The sequence below is a fragment of the Panulirus ornatus genome, chromosome 56, assembly GCF_036320965.1.
Source record: "Panulirus ornatus isolate Po-2019 chromosome 56, ASM3632096v1, whole genome shotgun sequence".
Lineage (NCBI taxonomy): Eukaryota > Metazoa > Arthropoda > Malacostraca > Decapoda > Palinuridae > Panulirus > Panulirus ornatus.
The window spans coordinates 17,613,322-17,637,137 of record NC_092279.1 but is presented as its reverse complement, the minus strand read 5'-3'; the positions used below and the strand labels follow the sequence as shown (position 1 = coordinate 17,637,137).

The 23,816-nt window shown below is 40.8% G+C and overlaps 1 protein-coding gene across 1 annotated transcript in view; it reads right to left on the bottom strand.

The window, feature by feature from the left end:
• Positions 1-23,816, bottom strand: part of Br140 (bromodomain-containing protein 140) — a 115,389-nt gene that overhangs the window by 31,410 nt on the left and 60,163 nt on the right. The window contains exons 13-17 of the mRNA XM_071693993.1: positions 23,260-23,384; positions 19,045-19,165; positions 15,628-15,816; positions 12,808-12,937; positions 10,505-10,640 (exon numbers count right to left, since the gene is read on the bottom strand). Coding sequence (XP_071550094.1) covers positions 10,505-10,640; positions 12,808-12,937; positions 15,628-15,816; positions 19,045-19,165; positions 23,260-23,384 — 701 coding nt within the window. The remainder of the gene's footprint in view (positions 1-10,504; positions 10,641-12,807; positions 12,938-15,627; positions 15,817-19,044; positions 19,166-23,259; positions 23,385-23,816) is intronic.

Below are 23,816 nucleotides of genomic sequence, written 5' to 3'. Positions count from 1 at the left end.
CAGCTGGTGCTTTTTTTCATTATTTATTTCTTAACCAAAAATAAGAGGATATCGATGAGAATGAGGTTAACACAACCCATTATCCGACTATAAAAATATGTTACAAAGAAAGAAATGGACCATGGGGATTTGAAAAACTTAATGCAAGTGACATCAGAGGATTTTGAAATATCAATTAACCTTGAAAGACCCAGAATTATGAAGAGGGATTAAAAAATTTTTAAGTCCCACATCAGTTAACAATTGTCTAGCAGTAACTCTTACTCTTTTTAGCCTCAAGGGACTTATATAGCAGCCTGCAGTATCTAGTCAAGATATCCAAGCAATGCATCAGTGATAATTACATAAACATGCTATGCTTTGATTGAAGCACTGAGGGATTACATAAAGAAAATAATCAACCAATAATATAGTAGTATTGATATGATAAAATATAACACACTGAATAACTGGAACAATACAAACATCCATCCTGATTGTGTCCTAATGAGTAACTGAATCCCTTTGAGCAAGTGCTATATACCAATAAGCGATGGAAAAAGTTTGATGTGTATGGCACAGCTAATAGACACATCCTTATAAGCTGAATTCTGCTCTTTCCGACTAAACTGCTCAATTCAAGACAAGTTAGTGGGGCACTACACCCTCACCTCTGTTACATCCTCAACTTCTGATCTTTTTATGTCTGCCCTGACCCATATGGGTCATTTTCACTACATCCTCAATGCAAATGGCCATTCACCTGAATCTTAAAGTTCAGGTCAAAGGCCATATATATCTATATCTCTGACACTCGTTCCTTCCAGGAGCTCCCAACAAAGGGTGGCCACAGCAAAAGTCTCCACTTATCTCTGTCCTTACATGCCTCCCTCACATACACCATTCCACTCATTCTTCCATTATTTCTCTCCCTCCAGTATTCCTCCACTCTATATGCCCATGTCACAGGTGGTCTTCCACTCACACCAACCCCTATAATTGTACTATCATACACTCTCCTTGCTCTTGCATTCTTTCCACATGCCCAAACCACTTCAAAGTTATGTTTCACCCATTCTACCACTCTACAATTCATTCCCTTTGCATTCCCTGCCACACCACATCTCTCATACACTCCTTCATTTCTTTCTTCATTCTATCTAGTGCACCATATGCTCTTCTCAAATAGCTCATTTCCACAGCCTGGATTCTTGACCTTTGTGACTCATTCCATGTCCATGTTTCGGCAGCATAGGTCAGGGTTGGGAGGATTATGCTGTCCCTTAATCCTCTCCTCACTTCCATATTTACACCTCTGCCCTTCGTTATTCTATCAAGGGACCCAATGACTCTCCTAATCTGTACTGCTCTCTTCCTTATCTCTCCATATCACCACACTTACCCAAGACTGCCCCTAGACACTTAAATTCTCTCATCTTCCAGCACCCCCCCCCCCCCCCAAAAAAAAATGTACATATATATATACATATATATATATATTTATTTATATTATTTTTTTTTTTATTATACTTTGTCGCTGTCTCCCGCGTTTGCGAGGTAGCGCAAGGAAACAGACGAAAGGAATGGCCCAACCCCCCCCATACACATGTATATACATACGTCCACACACGCAAATATACATACCTACACAGCTTTCCATGGTTTACCCCAGACGCTTCACATGCCTTGCTTCAATCCACTGACAGCACGTCAACCCCGGTATACCACATCACTCCAATTCACTCTATTCCTTGCCCTCCTTTCACCCTCCTGCATGTTCAGGCCCCGATCACACAAAATCTTTTTCACTCCATCTTTCCACCTCCAATTTGGTCTCCCTCTTCTCCTTGTTCCCTCCACCTCCGACACATATATCCTCTTGGTCAATCTTTCCTCACTCATCCTCTCCATGTGCCCAAACCACTTCAAAACACCCTCTTCTGCTCTCTCAACCACGCTCTTTTTATTTCCACACATCTCTCTTACCCTTACATTACTCACTCGATCAAACCACCTCACACCACACATTGTCCTCAAACATCTCATTTCCAGCACATCCATCCTCCTGCGCACAACTCTATCCATAGCCCACGCCTCGCAACCATACAACATTGTTGGAACCACTATTCCTTCAAACATACCCATTTTTGCTTTCCGAGATAATGTTCTCGACTTCCACACATTCTTCAAGGCCCCCAGGATTTTCGCCCCCTCCCCCACCCTATGATCCACTTCCGCTTCCATGGTTCCATCCGCTGCCAGATCCACTCCCAGATATCTAAAACACTTCACTTCCTCCAGTTTTTCTCCATTCAAACTCACCTCCCAATTGACTTGACCCTCAACCCTACTGTACCTAATAACCTTGCTCTTATTCACATTTAATCTTAACTTTCTTCTTCCACACACTTTTCCAAACTCAGTCCCAGCTTCTGCAGTTTCTCACATGAATCAGCCACCAGCGCTGTATCATCAGCGAACAACAACTGACTCACTTCCCAAGCTCTCTCATCCCCAACAGACTTCATACTTGCCCCTCTTTCCAAAACTCTTGCATTTACCTCCCTAACAACCCCATCCATAAACAAATTAAACAACCATGGAGACATCACACACCCCTGCCGCAAACCTACATTCACTGAGAACCAATCACTTTCCTCTCTTCCTACACGCACACATGCCTTACATCCTCGATAAAAACTTTTCACTGCTTCTAACAACTTTCCTCCAACACCATATATTCTTAATACCTTCCACAGAGCATCTCTATCAACTCTATCATATGCCTTCTCCAGATCCATAAATGCTACATACAAATCCATTTGCTTTTCTAAGTATTTCTCACATACATTCTTCAAAGCAAACACCTGATCCACACATCCTCTACCACTTCTGAAACCGCACTGCTCTTCCCCAATCTGATGCTCTGTACATGCCTTCACCCTCTCAATCAATACCCTCCCATATAATTTACCAGGAATACTCAACAAACTTATACCTCTGTAATTTGAGCACTCACTCTTATCCCCTTTGCCTTTGTACAATGGCACTATGCACGCATTCCGCCAATCCTCAGGCACCTCACCATGAGTCATACATACATTAAATAACCTTACCAACCAGTCAACAATACAGTCACCCCCTTTTTTAATAAATTCCACTGCAATACCATCCAAACCTGCTGCCTTGCCGGCTTTCATCTTCCGCAAAGCTTTCACTACCTCTTCTCTGTTTACCAAATCATTTTCCCTAACCCTCTCACTTTGCACACCACCTCGACCAAAACACCCTATATCTGCCACTCTATCATCAAACACATTCAACAAACCTTCAAAATACTCACTCCATCTCCTTCTCACATCACCACTACTTGTTATCACCTCCCCATTTGCGCCCTTCACTGAAGTTCCCATTTGCTCCCTTGTCTTACGCACTTTATTTACCTCCTTCCAGAACATCTTTTTATTCTCCCTAAAATTTAATGATACTCTCTCACCCCAACTCTCATTTGCCCTTTTTTTCACCTCTTGCACCTTTCTCTTGACCTCCTGTCTCTTTCTTTTATACATCTCCCACTCAATTGCATTTTTTCCCTGCAAAAATCATCCAAATGCCTCTCTCTTCTCTTTCACTAATACTCTTACTTCTTCATCCCACCACTCACTACCCTTTCTAATCAACCCACCTCCCACTCTTCTCATGCCACAAGCATCTTTTGCGCAATCCATCACTGATTCCCTAAATACATCCCATTCCTCCCCCACTCCCCTTACTTCCATTGTTCTCACCTTTTTCCATTCTGTACTCAGTCTCTCCTGGTACTTCCTCACACAGGTCTCCTTCTCAAGCTCACTTACTCTCACCACCCTCTTCACCCCAACATTCACTCTTCTTTTCTGAAAACCCATACAAATCTTCACCTTAGCCTCCACAAGATAATGATCAGACATCCCTCCAGTTGCACCTCTCAGCACGTTAACATCCAAAAGTCTCTCTTTCGCACGCCTGTCAATCAACACGTAATCCAATAACGCTCTCTGGCCATCTCTCCTACTTACATAAGTATACTTATGTATATCTCGCTTTTTAAACCAGGTATTCCCAATCATCAGTCCTTTTTCAGCATATATTTATTTATTTTATATATATATATATATATATATATATATATATATATATATATATATATATATATATATATATATATATATATATATTTTTTTTTTATTAAATATATATATATATATATATATATATATATATTTTTTTTGCTTTGTCGCTGTCTCCCGCATTTGCGAGGTAGCGCAAGGAAACAGACGAAACAAATGGCCCAACCCACCCCCATAAACATGTATATACATACGTCCACACACGCAAATATACATACCTACACAGCTTTCCATGGTTTACCCCAGACGCTTCACATGCCCTGATTCAGTCCACAGACAGCACGTCAACCCCGGTATACCACATCGATCCAATTCACTCTATTCCTTGCCCTCCTTTCACCCTCCTGCATGTTCAAGCCCTGATCACACAAAATCTTTTTCACTCCATCTTTCCACCTCCAATTTGGTCTCCCACTTCTCCTCGTTCCCTCCACCTCCGACACATATATCCTCTTGGTCAATCTTTCCTCACTCATTCTCTCCATGTGCCCAAACCATTTCAAAACACCCTCTTCTGCTCTCTCAACCACGCTCTTTTTATTTCCACACATCTCTCTTACCCTTACGTTACTTACTCGATCAAACCACCTCACACCACACATTGTCCTCAAACATCTCATTTCCAGCACATCCATCCTCCTGCGCACAACTCTATCCATAGCCCACACCTCGCAACCATACAACATTGTTGGAACCACTATTCCTTCAAACATACCCATTTTTGCTTTCCGAGATAATGTTCTCGACTTCCACACATTCTTTAAGGCTCCCAGGATTTTCGCCCCCTCCCCCACCCTATGATCCACTTCCGCTTCCATGGTTCCATCCGTTGCCAGATCCACTCCCAGATATCTAAAACACTTTACTTCCTCCAGTTTTTCTCCATTCAAACTTACCTCCCAACTGACTTGACCCTCAACCCTACTGTACCTAATTACCTTGCTCTTATTCACATTTACTTCTTAACTTTCTTCTTTCACACACTTTACCAAACTCAGTCAACAGCATCTGCAGTTTCTCACATGAATCAGCCACCAGCGCTGTATCATCAGCAAACAACAACTGACTCACTTCCCAAGCTCTCTCATCCACAATAGACTTCATACTTGCCCCTCTTTCCAAAACTCTTGCATTCACTTCCCTAACAACCCAATCCATAAACAAATTAAACAACCATGGAGACATCACACACCCCTGCCGCAAACCTACATTCACTGAGAACCAATCACTTTCCTCTCTTCCTACACGTACACATGCCTTACATCCTCGATAAAAACTTTTCACTGCTTCTAACAACTTGCCTCCCACACCATATATTCTTAATACCTTCCACAGAGCATCTCTATCAACTCTATCATATGCCTTCTCCAGATCCATAAATGCTACATACAAATCCATTTGCTTTTCTAAGTATTTCTCACATACATTCTTCAAAGCAAACACCTGATCCACACATCCTCTACCACTTCTGAAACCACACTGCTCTTCCCCAATCTGATGCTCTGTACATGCCTTCACCCTCTCAATCAATACCCTCCCATATAATTTACCAAGAATACTCAACAAACTTATACCTCTGTAATTTGAGCACTCACTCTTATCCCCTTTTCCTTTGTACAATGGCACTATGCACGCATTCCGCCAATCCTCAGGCACCTCACCATGAGTCATACATACATTAAATAACCTTACCAACCAGTCAATAATACAGGCACCCCCTTTTTTAATAAATTCCACTGCAATACCATCCAAACCTGCTGCCTTGCCGGCTTTCATCTTCCGCAAAGCTTTTACTACCTCTTCTCTGTTTACCAAATCATTTTCCCTAACCCTCTCACTTTGCACACCACCTCGACCAAAACACCCTATATCTGCCACTCTATCATCAAACACATTCAACAAACCTTCAAAATACTCACTCCATCTCCTTCTCACATCACCATTACTTGTTATCACCTCCCCATTTGCGCCCTTCACTGAAGTTCCCATTTGCTCCCTTGTCTTACGCACTTTATTTACCTCCTTCCAGAACATCTTTTTAGTCTCCCTAAAATTTAATGATACTCTCTCACCCCAACTCTCATTTGCCCTCTTTTTCACCTCATGCACCTTTCTCTTGACCTCCTGTCTCTTTCTTTTATACATCTCCCACTCAATTGCATTTTTTCCCTGCAAAAATCGTCCAAATGCCTCTCTCTTCTCTTTCACTAATAATCTTACTTCTTCATCCCACCACTCACTACCCTTTCTAATCAACCCACCTCCCACTCTTCTCATGCCACAAGCATCTTTTGTGCAATCCATCACTGATTCCCTAAATACATCCCATTCCTCCCCCACTCCCCTTACTTCCATTGTTCTCACCTTTTTCCATTTTGTACTCAGTCTCTCCTGGTACTTCCTCACACAAGTCTCCTTCCCAAGCTCACTTACTCTCACCACCCTCTTCACCCCAACATTCACTCTTCTTTTCTGAAAACCCATACAAATCTTCACCTTAGCCTCCACAAGATAATGATCAGACATCCCTCCAGTTGCACCTCTCAGCACATTAACATCCAAAAGTCTCTCTTTCGCGCGCCTGTCAATTAACACGTAATCCAATAACGCTCTCTGGCCATCTCTCCTACTTACATACGTATACTTATGTATATCTCGCTTTTTAAACCAGGTATTCCCAATCACCAGTCCTTTTTCAGCACATAAATCTACAAGCTCTTCACCATTTCCATTTACAACACTGAACACCCCATGTATACCAATTATTCCCTCAACTGCCACATTACTCACCTTTGCATTCAAATCACCCATCACTATAACCCGGTCTCGTGCATCAAAACCACTAACACACTCATTCAGCTGCTCCCAAAACAATTGCCTCTCATGATCTTTCTTCTCATGCCCAGGTGCATATGCACCAATAATCACCCATCTCTCTCCATCAACTTTCAGTTTTACCCATATTAATCGAGAATTTACTTTCTTACATTCTATCACATACTCCCACAACTCCTGTTTCAGGAGTACTGCTACTCCTTCCCTTGCTCTTGCCCTCTCACTAACCCCTGACATTACTCCCAAGACATTCCCAAACCACTCTTCCCCTTTACCCTTGAGCTTCGTTTCACTCAGAGCCAAAACATCCAGGTTCCTTTCCTCAAACATACTACCTATCTCTCCTTTTTTCACCTCTTGGTTACATCCACACACATTTAGACACCCCAGTCTGAGCCTTCGAGGAGGATGAGCACTCCCCGCATGACTCCTTCTTCTGTTTCCCATTTTAGAAAGTTAAAAAATACAAGGAGGGGAGGATTTCTGGCCCCCCGCTCCCGTCCCCTCTAGTCGCCTTCTACGACACGCGAGGAATGCGTGGGAAGTATTCTTTCACCCCTATCCCCAGGGATAATATGTATATATATACATATATATATATACATACACATACACACGCACATATACACACACACACAAATATACATATATATACATATGAAAAAGTAAGAAATAATTCAGAAAACTGAAACTTCTAGCTTGAAACGAAATGAGAAAATGAATGTCACATAATGGTTCATATATATATATGAAAAAAAAAAAAAAAAAATATATATATATATATATATATTTTTTTTTTTTTTTTTATACTTTGTCGCTGTCTCCCGCGTTTGCGAGGTAGCGCAAGGAAACAGACGAAAGAAATGGCCCAACCCCCCCCATACACATGTACATACACACGTCCACACACGCAAATATACATACCTACACAGCTTTCCTTGGTTTACCCCGGACGCTTCACATGCCTTGATTCAATCCACTGACAGCACGTCAACCCCTGTATACCACATCGCTCCAATTCACTCTATTCCTTGCCCTCCTTTCACCCTCCTGCATGTTCAGGCCCCGATCACACAAAATCCTTTTCACTCCATCTTTCCACCTCCAATTTGGTCTCCCTCTTCTCCTCGTTCCCTCCACCTCCGACACATATATCCTCTTGGTCAATCTTTCCTCACTCATTCTCTCCATGTGCCCAAACCACTTCAAAACACCCTCTTCTGCTCTCTCAACCACGCTCTTTTTATTTCCACACATCTCTCTTACCCTTACGTTACTCACTCGATCAAACCACCTCACACCACACATTGTCCTCAAACATCTCATTTCCAGCACATCCATCCTCCTGCGCACAACTCTATCCATAGCCCACGCCTCGCAACCATACAACATTGTTGGAACTACTATTCCTTCAAACATACCCATTTTTGCTTTCCGAGATAATGTTCTCGACTTCCACACATTCTTCAAGGCTCCCAGAATTTTCGCCCCCTCCCCCACCCTATGATCCACTTCCGCTTCCATGGTTCCATCCGCTGCCAGATCCACTTCCAGATATCTAAAACACTTTACTTCCTCCAGTTTTTCTCCATTCAGACTCACCTCCCAATTGACTTGACCCTCAACCCTACTGTACCTAATAACCTTGCTCTTATTCACATTTACTCTTAACTTTCTTCTTCCACACACTTTACCAAACTCAGTCACCAGCTTCTGCAATTTCTCACATGAATCAGCCACCAGCGCTGTATCATCAGCAAACAACAACTGACTCACTTCCCAAGCTCTCTCATCCCCAACAGACTTCATAATATATATATTTATCTATTATTTATTTATCTTATTTTGCTTTGTCACTGTCTCCCGCGTTAGCGAGGTAGCGCAAGGAAACAGACGAAAGAATGGCCCAACCCGCCCACATACACATGTATATACATACACGTCCACACACGCAAATATACATACCTATACATCTCAATGTACACATATATATACACACACAGACATATACATATATACACATGCACACAATTCATAATGTCCGCCCCCACTCATTATATATATATATATATATATATATATATATATATATATATATATATATATATATATATATATATATATATATTTCTTTTTTTTTTTAAACTATTCGCCATTTCCCGCGTTAGCGAGGTAGCGTTAAGAACAGAGGACTGGGCCTATTTTGGAATATCTTCACCTGGCCCCCTCTGTTCCTTCTTTTGGAAAATCAAAAAAAAAACGAGAGGGGAGGATTTCCAGCCCCCCGCTCCCTCCCCTTTTAGTCGCCTTCTACGACACGCAGGGAATACATGGGAAGTATTCTTAATCCCCTATCCCCAGGGATATATATATATATATATATATATATATATATATATATATATATATATATATATATATATATATATATATATATGTATATATATATATATATATATTTTTTTTTTTCTTTTTTTTTGCTTTGTCGCTGTCTCCCGCGTTTGCGAGGTAGCGCAAGGAAACAGACGAAACAAATGGCCCACCCACCCCCATACACATGCCTTGATTCAATCCACTGACAGCACGTCAACCCCGGTATACCACATCGCTCCAATTCACTCTATTCTTTGCCCTCCTTTCACCCTCCTGCATGTTCAGGCCCCGATCACACAAAATCTTTTTTACTCCATCTTTCCACCTCCAATTTGGTCTCCCTCTTCTCCTCGTTCCCTTCACCTCCGACACATATATCCTCTTGGTAAATCTTTCCTCACTCATTCTCTCCATGTGACCAAACCATTTCAAAACACCCTCTTCTGCTCTCTCAACCACGCTCTTTTTATTTCCACACATCTCTCTTACCCTTACGTTACTTACTCGATCAAACCACCTCACACCACACATTGTCCTCAAACATCTCATTTCCAGCACATCCATCCTCCTGCGCACAACTCTATCCATAGTCCACGCCTCGCAACCATACAACATTGTTGGAACCACTATTCCTTCAAACATACCCATTTTTGCTTTCCGAGATAATGTTCTCGACTTCCACACATTCTTCAAGGCTCCCAGAATTTTCGCCCCCTCCCCCACCCTATGATCCACTTCTGCTTCCATGGTTCCATCTGCTGCCAGATCCACTCCCAGATATCTAAAACACTTCACTTCCTCCAGTTTTTCTCCATTCAAACTCACCTACCAATTGAATTGACCCTCAACCCTACTGTACCTAATAACCTTGCTCTTATTCACATTTACTCTTAACTATATACACACACAAGCCAATCATTTAATACTCTCAACATTCTCAGTGCAGTTCTAGCAGTATCATTATTTCATACTCTCTATTCCCATTTATGAGTTTATCATTATTTTATACTCTCCATTCCCATTTATGGAGTTCAACACAGCCACAGTATGACTTCATTTAAAGGACTCTAACTGCCACTTCCTATAGGTATATGCCATCTTAACATTGAAATAGGTATAAATATTTTAGTTCAAAATTGAAAATTTACCTGATGAGCTTGACCCGTTTAATACGTGCCACATGGTGTCGAAGCATGAGAGCTCTATCTAGCAGCTCCAATAGAGCCTTCTCTCTCTCTTCTAAACTCATGGATTCATCAACTTCAGCTGCAAGGGCTTCATCAACTGTGAAGTAAGGAAACGTGATTGATATGGATTGCTATCTTATCAATATGCAGTTTCTGCAGAGGAACTGGCTATAAACAAACTGTCTTTCTGCCTCAAAGCAACAAGTTACACTATATAATAATATATATCAATATCTCGGATGCCCATTCCCTTTGGGAATTCCCTCAAGGGGGTGGCCACATCAAAAGACTCCATAATGGTGAACTCCAAAGCTGCTTCTTAGCCCTTAGTGCCTAACCTGTAACAGGCCACTAGCAAAGGGCAACTCTAATGTAGTTTCCAGAGGCTCCTACCTAAAGTTCAAACTACTTCTATCTAATGTATCTGCTTCATGCTTCTAAGTTATCATTCCAGCCAACAACTTCTACCTAATGCTCCCACCTAATCACTCAGGTAGTTTTCTATCTTCACCAACACTCAGGTAGTTTTCTATTTTCACCAACAGATATTTGACTTATATAAAAATGAAATGTGTGGGAGGCAAGTTGTTAGAAGCAGTAAAAAGTTTTTATCGAGGATGTAAGGCATGTGTACGTGTAGGAAGAGAGGAAAGTGATTGGTTCTCAGTGAATGTAGGTTTGCGGCAGGGGTGTGTGATGTCTCCATGGTTGTTTAATTTGTTTATGGATGGGGTTGTTAGGGAGGTAAATGCAGGAGCTTTGGAAAGAGGGGCAAGTATGAAGTCTGTTGTGGATGAGAGAGCTTGGGAAGTGAGTCAGTTGTTGTTCGCTGATGATACAGCGCTGGTGGCTGATTCATGTGAGAAACTGCAGAAGCTGGTGACTGAGTTTGGTAAAGTGTGTGAAAGAAGAAAGTTAAGAGTAAATGTGAATAAGAGCAAGGTTATTAGGTACAGTAGGGCTGAGGGTCAAGTCAATTGGGAGGTAAGTTTGAATGGAGCAAAACTGGAGGAAGTAAAGTGTTTTAGATATCTGGGAGTGGATCTGGCAGCGGATGGAACCATGGAAGCGGAAGTAAATCATTGGGTGGGGGAGGGGGCGAAAATCCTGGGAGCCTTGAAGAATGTGTGGAAGTCGAGAACATTATCTCGGAAAGCAAAAATGGGTATGTTTGAAGGAATAGTGGTTCCAACAATGTTGTATGGTTGCGAGGCATGGACTATGGATAGAGTTGTGCGCAGGAGGATGGATGTGCTGGAAATGAGATGTTTGAGGACAATGTGTGGTGTGAGGTGGTTTGATCGAGTAAGTAACGTAAGGGTAAGAGAGATGTGTGGAAATAAAAAGAGCGTGGTTGAGAGAGCAGAAGAGGGTGTTTTGAAATGGTTTGGGCACATGGAGAGAATGAGTGAGGAAAGATTGACCAAGAGGATATATGTGTCGGAGGTGGAGGGAACGAGGAGAAGTGGGAGACCAAATTGGAGGTGGAAAGATGGAGTGAAAAAGATTTTGTGTGATCGGGGCCTGAACATGCAGGAGGGTGAAAGGAGGGCAACGAATAGAGTGAATTGGATCGATGTGGTATACCAGGGTTGACGTGCTATCAGTGGATTAAATCAGGGCATGTGAAGCGTCTGGGGTAAACCATGGAAAGCTGTGTAGGTATGTATATTTGCGTGTGTGGATGTATGTATATACATGTGTATGGGGGTGGGTTGGGCCATTTCTTTCGTCTGTTTCCTTGTGTTACCTCGCAAACGCGGGAGGCAGCGGCAAAAAAAAAAAAAAAAAAAAAAAAAAAAAAAAAAAAAAAAATGAACCCACTAAATAATGTCTGCAAAACCAGAGATATATCTTTTTTCTCGTGGAACCTTATGAAAACCTGGACACCAGAAAAGTTTCAAAATTTCTTGGTTCTAGAAAAACTAGCAGTCTGAGTATCCAGGTTTGGGAAGATATATTGCAATTCTAATTTGTTAGTAACTTCTTTCTGTTTTTTTTCTGGGGTGTCTAAAATGTATCTAACTACTACAAGGGGAGCTCTCACATCCACAGGAAACCCTATACTGTTGACCTACAGTTGCATAATCAGCCCAAATAGGCATGGAAAATGCAAATTACTTAGGTTAACTCATTGGTACAAAAAAGCCTTCTTAAGCATGGAAGGAAACTCACTGGTACATAAAACCATCCCAAAAAAACTACATATCTGATCAGCTTATAGAGGTTCAGGTTTTTATTCAAAATAAGTCAATGCATCTTACCTTCTTTGATTATTTTGTTGTCTGAGAACTCTGGAAGAGGCTTTGGACGGTGTGATAAGAGGAGACCTGTCTCCATGTCGAATCCAATATTCTCAACATTTCTTCTCAACTGACGAATTATAGCACCACCCTGAATGAGTATAAAACCAAATAGGATGAAACTATCAATACACAAAGATTACTGTAGAAGTCTATTCATATTTGTCTATTCAACTATCTAAATATCTATTTTAGCTGCTTCATGACCCCTTTCTATGAAAGGGTCCTGGTTATTATCCAGAAACTCCTTTCCTGAGGCACCTGCAGCCCAAGGTTATGCTCCTTCTACTACTTCCTGTAGTAGCAAAATTAATGATTCTTTTGGAATGAGTTCTTTGACAAGACTGTACTCCCATTGATACAGCTTTGCCAAAAGTGACTTTACTTACAGTGTAACCTCACACAGGCAGAGTCCAGTGACACCATTTCCTGAGTTATATATGGGTATACTACTACCACTCTGTACAAATGGCACCATTTCTGATAATCATGAAGAGTAGATAAAGTGGTCTCCATACAAATTGATCCTTGCATACCTTATACTTCATCATTTCTGGACACCCCATAGTCCTTTTCTATCATAACCTTTCACACTTATTGTTTGAGACTAGACCTTCTCTACAATGTCCCCTCTGGTGAAATGATGAGACTGGTTATGTATATTCTACTCTGGATTTACTATATGCAATAAATATTTTTCTAGACATTCTATGCATGTACTTGAAGGCAACTTTGATACTGACCCACTAACAATTCACCTCCTAAATAATCTTTTTGATATTGTGTTCTGATGATAGACCCATTGTTCTGTCAATCACTATGAGCTATCTAGGATACCTTCATATTGTGATTCCAGTAATTTCTCATCCAAGATGAAGAAAAGAAATCAATTTTCTATCAAATCTAAATGTGTTTTCCTTTGTTTAAATACATATCTACTGACCATATCATTCAAGTATCTGTCTAATCTTACTTTGAAGGTATTGATATTCTTCACTATAACATCTGGCGGCATTTACTTCAATGTTCTGCAACTCTAATTCTGAAAAAAGTTTTGCATATGTTGCTAATAACTCTTTCCTTTTACAAAATTTCATTCTGCTATTCCTGGTCACTGAATCTTTATCCGTGAAGAAATTTTAACATCATTTTCTCAATATTCTTTAATATTTTGAAAACTTTTATCAGATTTCCTTGGAATCTGTTTTTTCAGAGAGAGAGAGAGAGAGAGAGAGAGAATAACTTTACATCTCTGAGTCAATCTTCATGTGACTTATTTCTGAGCAATGGAATTAGTTTTGTTGTACTTAATCTAGGCTTTCTTTGTCTTTAACCAAGTCTGGTGATAAGTGAAGAGCATATTCCAAATCAGGTCCAACCAGTGCACTGTAAAGTGTGAATAATGGAAACCCCTGATTAATATCATCAGTGCATTTCTGAAAAAGGAATTCCATGTCAAAATGGGTTTGCCAACACATGCAACAATAAAAACTGGATTGTGTTCTGGACAACAGACTGGAAAAATATTTTGCACACAAACAGCAAAAACAATAACTCAGTACAACAAAAACAAATGTAAACATTTCTATATGGTTTACGGTACATGAATGGTAATCCAACTCTGGGGAATTTCTGGGTTGGAGTTTCAATTGGAACACACATGGTTTACCACAGACCTATTAACATTACCAATGAAGACTAAACAATAAACTACAGGATAAAACAAGAACAATCTTGTCTTTGCAATGTATCATCATCAATATTACAAAAAAATTCTCACTCCAAAGGTAAAAGAGCCCCATAAAATGGGTCCTGAGGGTGCATGAAGAAACTAATCATAAAACGAATTTCACACTCAGCCCTTTCAGAAATCTTTATATAATGCTTACAATACATATTCACTATATGTCGAACACAAATGTCATAAACCCCACTCATGCAACTTCACAAAGTGTTTTCACCATGTGACAATCCAATTTCTACCATTCCCCCACCTACAAGAAGAATTTACAATTATGCGACCAGTATTAGCACCCTATGCAGTTCCTGTGCATCAGGCTTTGCAGGAGTATGAGTGAGTGTCCAAAAAAGGTAGTCTGCATCCTCACTCACTGTGTAATTTTTCTACTGCGCATGGGCCTACGTTAATCATTTTCATCTTATAAAGAAGTATGTAAGTCTGTCATTACTGCTGACTTTGGCACATTACCATCTAATGTCACACTGTGGGTAGATTCTTACTACTCATTCCCAAATAATCATCACTGTGGGTAGATTCTTACTACTCATTCCCAAATAATCATTTAGATATTAAAAAAATCTGACGGAAAATGGAAGTCCTATCTAGCACACAAATGTTAGCCTCTGTTGCAAAACCTTCAACGTATACTACACTCAGTAAATATTAGGGTAAATACATATTTATCAATGCTAGATATCATGATTACAAAGTCAGGATAAAGTTTTTCATGGGGCACTCAAAAAAAATTTCTTTGTTGGTCAAGATTCCATTTGCAGTGTCTTTGAACTTTCTTTTGGTTAAAAATTCAGCTTTCATTTGTCAAATAGCCCTTCTACTTCCATATCTTCAATTGTCCAAGCTGCTCACTTTTCGTCCAAAATTAAAAAACTCCATCAACAAAGTAAGCGCTCTTTAGGTCCTTTTAATGTTACACTTCCCTTTTCACAGTGAATATAGGAAGACATCCTATGTGATTAACTGATACATCTAGTCACCAACATCAACCAAATACGAAGGCATTAAAACAAAAGCTGACTTACTTGATCTCGCAACTTGACTGCTGTTCTGTAAAAGATAGTGTCCTTGGCATTATACGTGAGGCAGTTGTCAATCATAAGTTCAAAGTCACTTGCAAACTGGTCAACATCCCTATACTGATGAGTCTGAGCTTTCTGTCTCATTGTGGACAAGTCCATGGGATGTTTTACCACATCTAAGTAATCATGTACCTGAAACAATGGAAAAAATAATCAACAATGATAAACTTACCACAAAGGATACTTTGGCATGATTTCTTTCATTTCAATCTCTTCTAGTTAAACAAACATCTTTGTTGTCATCTTATGTTTAACTTACCACTAAACTAAACCATACTTTCAAATACAATACCTAATTAAATACAACATACACTCTTACCTCCCAAACTTCTATCCTTTAAAACACCACCATCCATTTCTTGTTTTTCACCAAATTTCACGTTTTGCAACCTTTAATTCTGTAAAATCTTTCTCTTGGCCCAACTTCAATCCTGTATTATTTTTCTTTTGACTCGATATAACTCATTTTTCTTTTTCATTCCCTTATACCACTTTCCTTGCATTCCTGTGTCACTTTGCCTGAATATCACATGTCATACAATGAGGTGGTGTGCAAAGTGAGAGGGTTAGGGAGAATGATTTGGTAAACAGAGAAGAGGTAGTAAAAGCTTTGCGGAAGATGAAAGCCAGCAAGGCAGCAGGTTTGAATGGTATTGCAGTGGAATTTATTAAAAAAGGGGGTGACTGTGTTGTTCACTGGTTGGTAAGGATACTTAATGTATGTATGACTCATGGTGAGGTGCCTGAGGATTGGGGGAATGCATGCATAGTGCCGTTGTACAAAGGCAAAGGGGATAAAGGTGAGTGCTCAAATTACAGAGGTATAAGTTTGTTCAGTATTCCTGGGAAATTATATGGGAGGGTATTAACTGAGAGGGTGAAAGCATGTACAGAGCATCAGATTGGGGAAGAGCAGTGTGGTTTCAGAAGTGGTAGATGTGTGGATCAGGTGTTTGCTTTGAAGAATGTACGTGAGAAATACTCAGAAAAGCAAATGGATTTGTATGTAGCATTTATGGGTCTGGAGAAGGCATATGATAGAGTTGACAGAGATGCTCTGTGGAAGGTATTAAGAATATATGGTGTGGGAGGAAAGTTGTTAGAAGCAGTGAAAGGTTTTTATTGAGGATGTACGGCATGTGTGCGAGTGGGAAGAGAGGAAAGTGATTGGTTTTCAGTGAATGTTGGTTTGTGGCAGGGGTGCATGATGTCCCCAAGGTTGTTTAATTTGTTTATGGATGGGGTTGTTAGGGAGGTGAATGCAAGAGTTTTGGAGAGAGGGGCAAGTATGCACTCTGTTGTGGATGAGAGAGCTTGGGAAGTGAGTCAATTGTTGTTCGCTGATGATACAGCGCTGGTGGCTGATTCAGGTGAGAAACTGCAGAAGCTGGTGACTGAGTTTGGTAAAGTGTGTGAAAGAAGAAAGTTAAGAGTAAATGTGAATAAGAGCAAGGTTATTAGGTACAGTAGGGTTGAGGGACAAGTCAATTGGGAGGTAAGTTTGAATGGTGAAAAACTGGAGGAAGTGAAGTGTTTTAGATATCTGGGAGTGGAATTGGCAGCAGATGGAACCATGGAAGCGGAAGTGAGTCACAGGGTGGGGGAGGGGGCGAAAGTTCTGGGAGCGTTGGAAAATGTGTGGAAGGCAAGAACATTATCTCTGAAAGCAAAAATGGGTATGTTTGAAGGAATAGAGGTTCTTACAATGTTATATGGTTGTGAGGCGTGGGCTATAGATAGAGTTGTGCGGAGGAGGGTGGATATGTTGGAAATGAGATATCTGAGGACAATATGTGGTGAGAGGTGGTTTGATTGAGTAAGTAATGAGAGGGTAAGAGATGTGTAGTAATAAAATGAGTGTTGTTGAGAGAGCAGAAGAGGATGTTTTGAAATGATTTGGTCACATGAAGAGAATGAGAGAGGAAAGATTGACAAAGAGGATACATGTCAGAGGTGGAGGGAACGAGGAGAAGTGGGAAACCAAATTGGAGGTGGAAAGATGGAGTGAAAAAGATTTTGAGCGATCGGGGCCTGAACATGCAGGAAGGTGAAAGGCATGCAAGGAACAGAGTGAATTGGAACGATGAGGTATACCAGGGTTGACGTGCTGTCATTGGATTGAACCAGGGCATGTGAAGCGTCTGGCGTAAACCATGGAAAGTTTTGTGGGGCCTGGATGTGGAAAGGGAGCTGTGGTTTTGGTGCATTATACATGACAGCTAGAGACTGAGTGTGAAAGAATGGGGCCTTTGTTGTCTTTTCCTAGCACTACCTCGAGCGCATGCGGGGAGAGGGGGATGTTATTTCATGTATGGCGGGGTGGCGGCGGAATGAATAAAGGCAGAAAGTATGAATTATGTACATGTGAATATGTGTATATGTCTGTGTATGTATATATATGCATACGTTGAAATGTTTAGGTATGTATATATGCATGTGTGGATGTGTATGTATGTACATGTGTTTTTTTTTCCCTCCCATACATATTCGTCATTTCCCATATTAGTGAGGTGGCATCAAGAACAGTGGACAGAGCATTTGAGAGAAAATCCTCATTCGGCCCCCTTATCTGTTCCTTCTTTTGGATAAATATAAACTGGAGGGGAGAATTTTCAGCCCCCTACTCCCACCCCTTTTAGTTGCCTTCTTCAACACACAGATGTAGGGTGTTTTGGTCAGGGTGGTGTGTGAAGTGAGTGTCAGGGAGAGTGGGTTGGTGAAGAGAGAAGTGGTAAGAGCCTTGTGGAAGATGAAATCCAGCAAGGTGGCAGGTTTGGATGGTACTGCAGTTGAATTTATGAAAAAAGGGGGAGACTGTGTTGTTGATTGGTTGGTAGGGATATTCTATGTATATATGAATCATGGTGAAGTGCCCGAAGACTAAGGACTGGCAGAATGCATGTATAGAGCTACTGCACAAAGGCAAAGGGAATAGAGGTAAGTTTTCAAACGACAGAGGCAAAAGTGTGCAGAGCATTCCTGGAAAATTGTATGGGAGGATATTGATTGAGAGGGTGAAGACATACAGAGCATCAGATTGGGGAAGAGCAGTGTGGTTTCAGAAATGGTAGAGGATGTGTGGATTAGGTGTCTTTTTTTTTGAAGAATGTGTGTGAGAAATACTTAGAAAAATGGATGGATTTGTATGTAGCATTTATGGAGCTGGAGAAGGAATATGATAGGGTTGATAGAGATGTTTTGCGGAGTATACAGTGTGGGAATAAGCTGCTAGAAGCAGTGAGAAGTTTTTACCAAGGGTGTAAAGTATACTTCAGTACCTTAGGCTCTTTTTTATACAAAATATCAATCTAAAATAAGTAAACTAAATTTACAATGAGTGATTGTATCATATCAACTAACCTCAACCAAGTCAACAGGTTCTGCAAATATCATCTGCTGATCCTTTTCCTGGATACTGTCTATCGTCTGTAACAATAAGTGTACAAATGGTGCCAACTGGACTCTTCTTTCCTCAGCTTTCCTGTAAAAAAAAACAAAAAAAAACATAGCACTTAATGCTATTGCTAGAAATATAATGTAACATGATCAGCTTATCAAAAACTCTACAAGTATAGTGAACACTCCCTTTCCTGCCTGAGGATTGGCAGAATGTGTGCATAGTGCCATTGTATATATATATATATATATATATATATATATATATATATATATATATATATATATATATATATATATATATAGTATGAAGTCTGTTGGGGATGAGAGAGCTTGGGAAGTGAGTCAGTTGTTGTTCGCTGATGATACAGCGCTGGTGGCTGATTCATGTGAGAAACTGCAGAAGCTGGTGACTGAGTTTGGTAAAGTGTGTGGAAGAAGAAAGTTAAGAGTAAATGTGAATAAGAGCAAGGTTATTAGGTACAGTAGGGTTGAGGGTCAAGTCAATTGGGAGGTGAGTTTGAATGGAGAAAAACTGGAGGAAGTGAAGTGTTTTAGATATCTGGGAGTGGATCTGGCAGCGAATGGAACCATGGAAGCGGAAGTGGATCATAGGGTGGGGGAGGGGGCGAAAATTCTGGGGGCCTTGAAGAATGTGTGGAAGTCGAGAACATTATCTCGGAAAGCAAAAATGGGTATGTTTGAAGGAATAGTGGTTCCAACAATGTTGTATGGTTGCGAGGCGTGGGCTATGGATAGAGTTGTGCGCAGGAGGATGGATGTGCTGGAAATGAGATGTTTGAGGACAATGTGTGGTGTGAGGTGGTTTGATCGAGTGAGTAACGTAAGGGTAAGAGAGATGTGTGGAAATAAAAAGAGCATGGTTGAGAGAGCAGAAGAGGGTATTTTGAAGTGGTTTGGGCACATGGAGAGAATGAGTGAGGAAAGATTGACCAAGAGGATATATGTGTTGAAGGTGGAGGGAACGAGGAGAAGTGGGAGACCAAATTGGAGGTGGAAAGATGGAGTGAAAAAGATTTTGTGTGATCGGGGCCAGAACATGCAGGAGGGTGAAAGGAGGGCAAGGAATAGAGTGAATTGGATCGATGTGGTATACCGGGGTTGACGTGCTGTCAGTGGATTGAATCAGGGCATGTGAAGCGTCTGGGGTAAACCATGGAAAGCTGTGTAGGTATGTATATTTGCGTGTGTGGACGTATGTATATACATGTGTATGGGGGGGGGGGCCATTTCTTTCGTCTGTTTCCTTGCGCTACCTCGCAAACGCGGGAGACAGCGACAAAGTATAATAAAAAAAAAATATAATATATATATATATTTTTTTTTTGCTTTGTCGCTGTCTCCCGCATTTGCGAGGTAGCGCAAGGAAACAGACGAAAGAAATGGCCCAACCCACCCCCATACACATGTATATACATACGTCCACACACGCAAATATACATACCTACACAGCTTTCCATAGTTTACCCCAGACGCTTCACATGCCTTGATTCAATCCACTGACAGCACGTCAACCCCGGTATACCACATCGATCCAATTCACTCTATTCCTTGCCCTCCTTTCACCCTCCTGCATGTTCAGGCCCCGATCACACAAAATCTTTTTCACTCCATCTTTCCACCTCCAATTTGGTCTCCCTCTTCTCCTCGTTCCCTCCACCTTCGACACATATATCCTCTTGGTCAATCTTTCCTCACTCATTCTCTCCATGTGCCCAAACCACTTCAAAACACCCTCTTCTGCTCTCTCAACCACGCTCTTTTTATTTCCACACATCTCTCTTACCCTTACGTTACTCACTCGATCAAACCACCTCACACCACACATTGTCCTCAAACATCTCATTTCCAGCACATCCATCCTCCTGCGCACAACTCTATCCATAGCCCACGCCTCGCAACCACACAACATTGTTGGAACCACTATTCCTTCAAACATACCCATTTTTGCTTTCCGAGATAATGTTCTCGACTTCCACACATTCTTCAAGGCCCCCAGAATTTTCGCCCCCTCCCCCACCCTATGATCCACTTCCGCTTCCATGGTTCCATCCGCTGCCAGATCCACTCCCAGATATCTAAAACACTTCACTTCCTCCAGTTTTTCTCCATTCAAACTCACCTCCCAATTGACTTGACCCTCAACCCTACTGTACCTAATAACCTTGCTCTTATTCACATTTACTCTTAACTTTCTTCTTCCACACACTTTACCAAACTCAGTCACCAGCTTCTGCACTTTCTCACATGAATCAGCCACCAGCGCTGTATCATCAGCGAACAACAACTGACTCACTTCCCAAGCTCTCTCATCCCCAACAGACTTCATACTTGCCCCTCTTTCCAAAACTCTTGCATTTACCTCCCTAACAACCCCATCCATAAACAAGTTAAACAACCATGGAGACATCACACACCCCTGCTGCAAACCTACATTCACTGAGAACCAATCACTTTCCTCTCTTCCTACACGTACACATGCCTTACATCCTCGATAAAAACTTTTCACTGCTTCTAACAACTTTCCTCCCACACCATATATTCTTAATACCTTCCACAGAGCTTTTCTATCAACTCTATCATATGCCTTCTCCAGATCCATAAATGCTACATACAAATCCATTTGCTTTTCTAAGTATTTCTCACATACATTCTTCAAAGCAAACACCTGATCCACACATCCTCTACCACTTCTGAAACCACACTGCTCTTCCCCGATCTGATGCTCTGTACATGCCTTCACCCTCTCAATCAATACCCTCCCATATAATTTACCAGGAATACTCAACAAACTTATACCTCTGTAATTTGAGCACTCACTCTTATCCCCTTTGCCTTTGTACAATGGCACTATGCACGCATTCCGCCAATCCTCAGGCACCTCACCATGAGTCATACATACATTAAATAACCTTACCAACCAGTCCACAATACAGTCACCCCCTTTTTTAATAAATTCCACGGCAATACCATCCAAACCTGCTGCCTTGCCGGCTTTCATCTTCCGCAAAGCTTTCACTACCTCTTCTCTGTTTACCAAATCATTTTCCCTGACCCTCTCACTTTGCACACCACCTCGACCAAAACACCCTATATCTGCCACTCTATCATCAAACACATTCAACAAACCTTCAAAATACTCACTCCATCTCCTTCTCACATCACCACTACTTGTTATCACCTCCCCATTTGCGCCCTTCACTGAAGTTCCCATTTGCTCCCTTGTCTTACGCACTTTATTTACCTCCTTCCAGAACATCTTTTTATTCTCTCTAAAATTTAATGATACTCTCTCACCCCAACTCTCATTTGCCCTTTTTTTCACCTCTTGCACCTTTCTCTTGACCTCCTGTCTCTTTCTTTTATACATCTCCCACTCAATTGCATTTTTTCCCTGCAAAAATCGTCCAAATGCCTCTCTCTTCTCTTTCACTAATCCTCTTATATATATATATATATATATATATATATATATATATATATATATATAATACTTCCCACGTATTCCCTGCGTGTCGTAGAAGGCGACTAAAAGGGGAGGGAGCGGGGGGCTGGAAATCCTGCCCTCTCGTTTTTTTTTTTTTTTTTTTTTTTTTTTAATTTTCCAAAAGAAGGAACAGAGGGGGCCAGTTGAGGATATTCCAAAAAAGGCCCAGTCCTCTGTTCTTAGCGCTACCTCGCTAACGCGGGAAATGGCGAATAGTTTAAAAGAAAAGAAAAAGATATATATATACATTGCAAGAGGTCACAGTGGTACGCGTGATCTAGTGTATAGATATAACCACAAGGAAAATGAAACTTGATAAGTTCCCAAGTGCACTTACATGTAATGATCATATCGTAAGGGGAGACCCAAGAATGAGATGGAAGATGTAGAACAGTCGATTGATATACAAGTATGAGACATAGCTAAGACACCATTTGTAAACAAGTGTTACCATCCGATAATACTTGTTTACCAATGAAGTCTTAGCTTCATCTCTTCCTTATACATCCCATTCTTGTATCTTCCCTGACAATGTGATCATTACACCAACGTGCATTTGGAAACATCGTGTTTCATTTCCTTGTGGTTATCAGCAAATACTAGATCACGCGCACCACTGTGAACTCTTGCAATATATATAAATACATGTGAATTTTAGATACTATACTTACGCTCTGACTAACTCTCTCTTTGTCTTCTCTCTCTTTCTTATAAGTTCACAGAGCAGCCGGGCTCTTTCTAAGTCTTGTCGTAACCTCTGCCAATATTTTATTTCCTCTCGCAACCCATCAGCCTCCTGTTGTAAATGATTATATAATTAGTAAAAACTGAAACACGATCAAAAAGCAAGAAATGCTGAAGTCTATGTTTTCCACTCATTCTCCTTGCAGAAATGTCATTTCTGAATCTCTTTTATAACTAACTGCCTTCCCTACCTTAGCAAGGTAATACTGTACAAAATATACAGCATTATAATAAGTTATTTCTATTATGTTACTAGGTTATAGGTGCGATGACAAGTGTAAGGATGGAGAGGTAAGTGATTAATCAATAAAGATGAAGGTATGGCAGTCCTGCCGGTGGTGTATGGATGTCTGCAAGTCCTGTATGACTGAAAAAGCTTAGCAGGGGTAATCAAATGGTTTAGACATATGAAGAGAATGAGCACAGAAATGCTAAGAGGATCTACATGTAACAGGGGAAGGAGGAAGAGAGAGGCAGAGATACA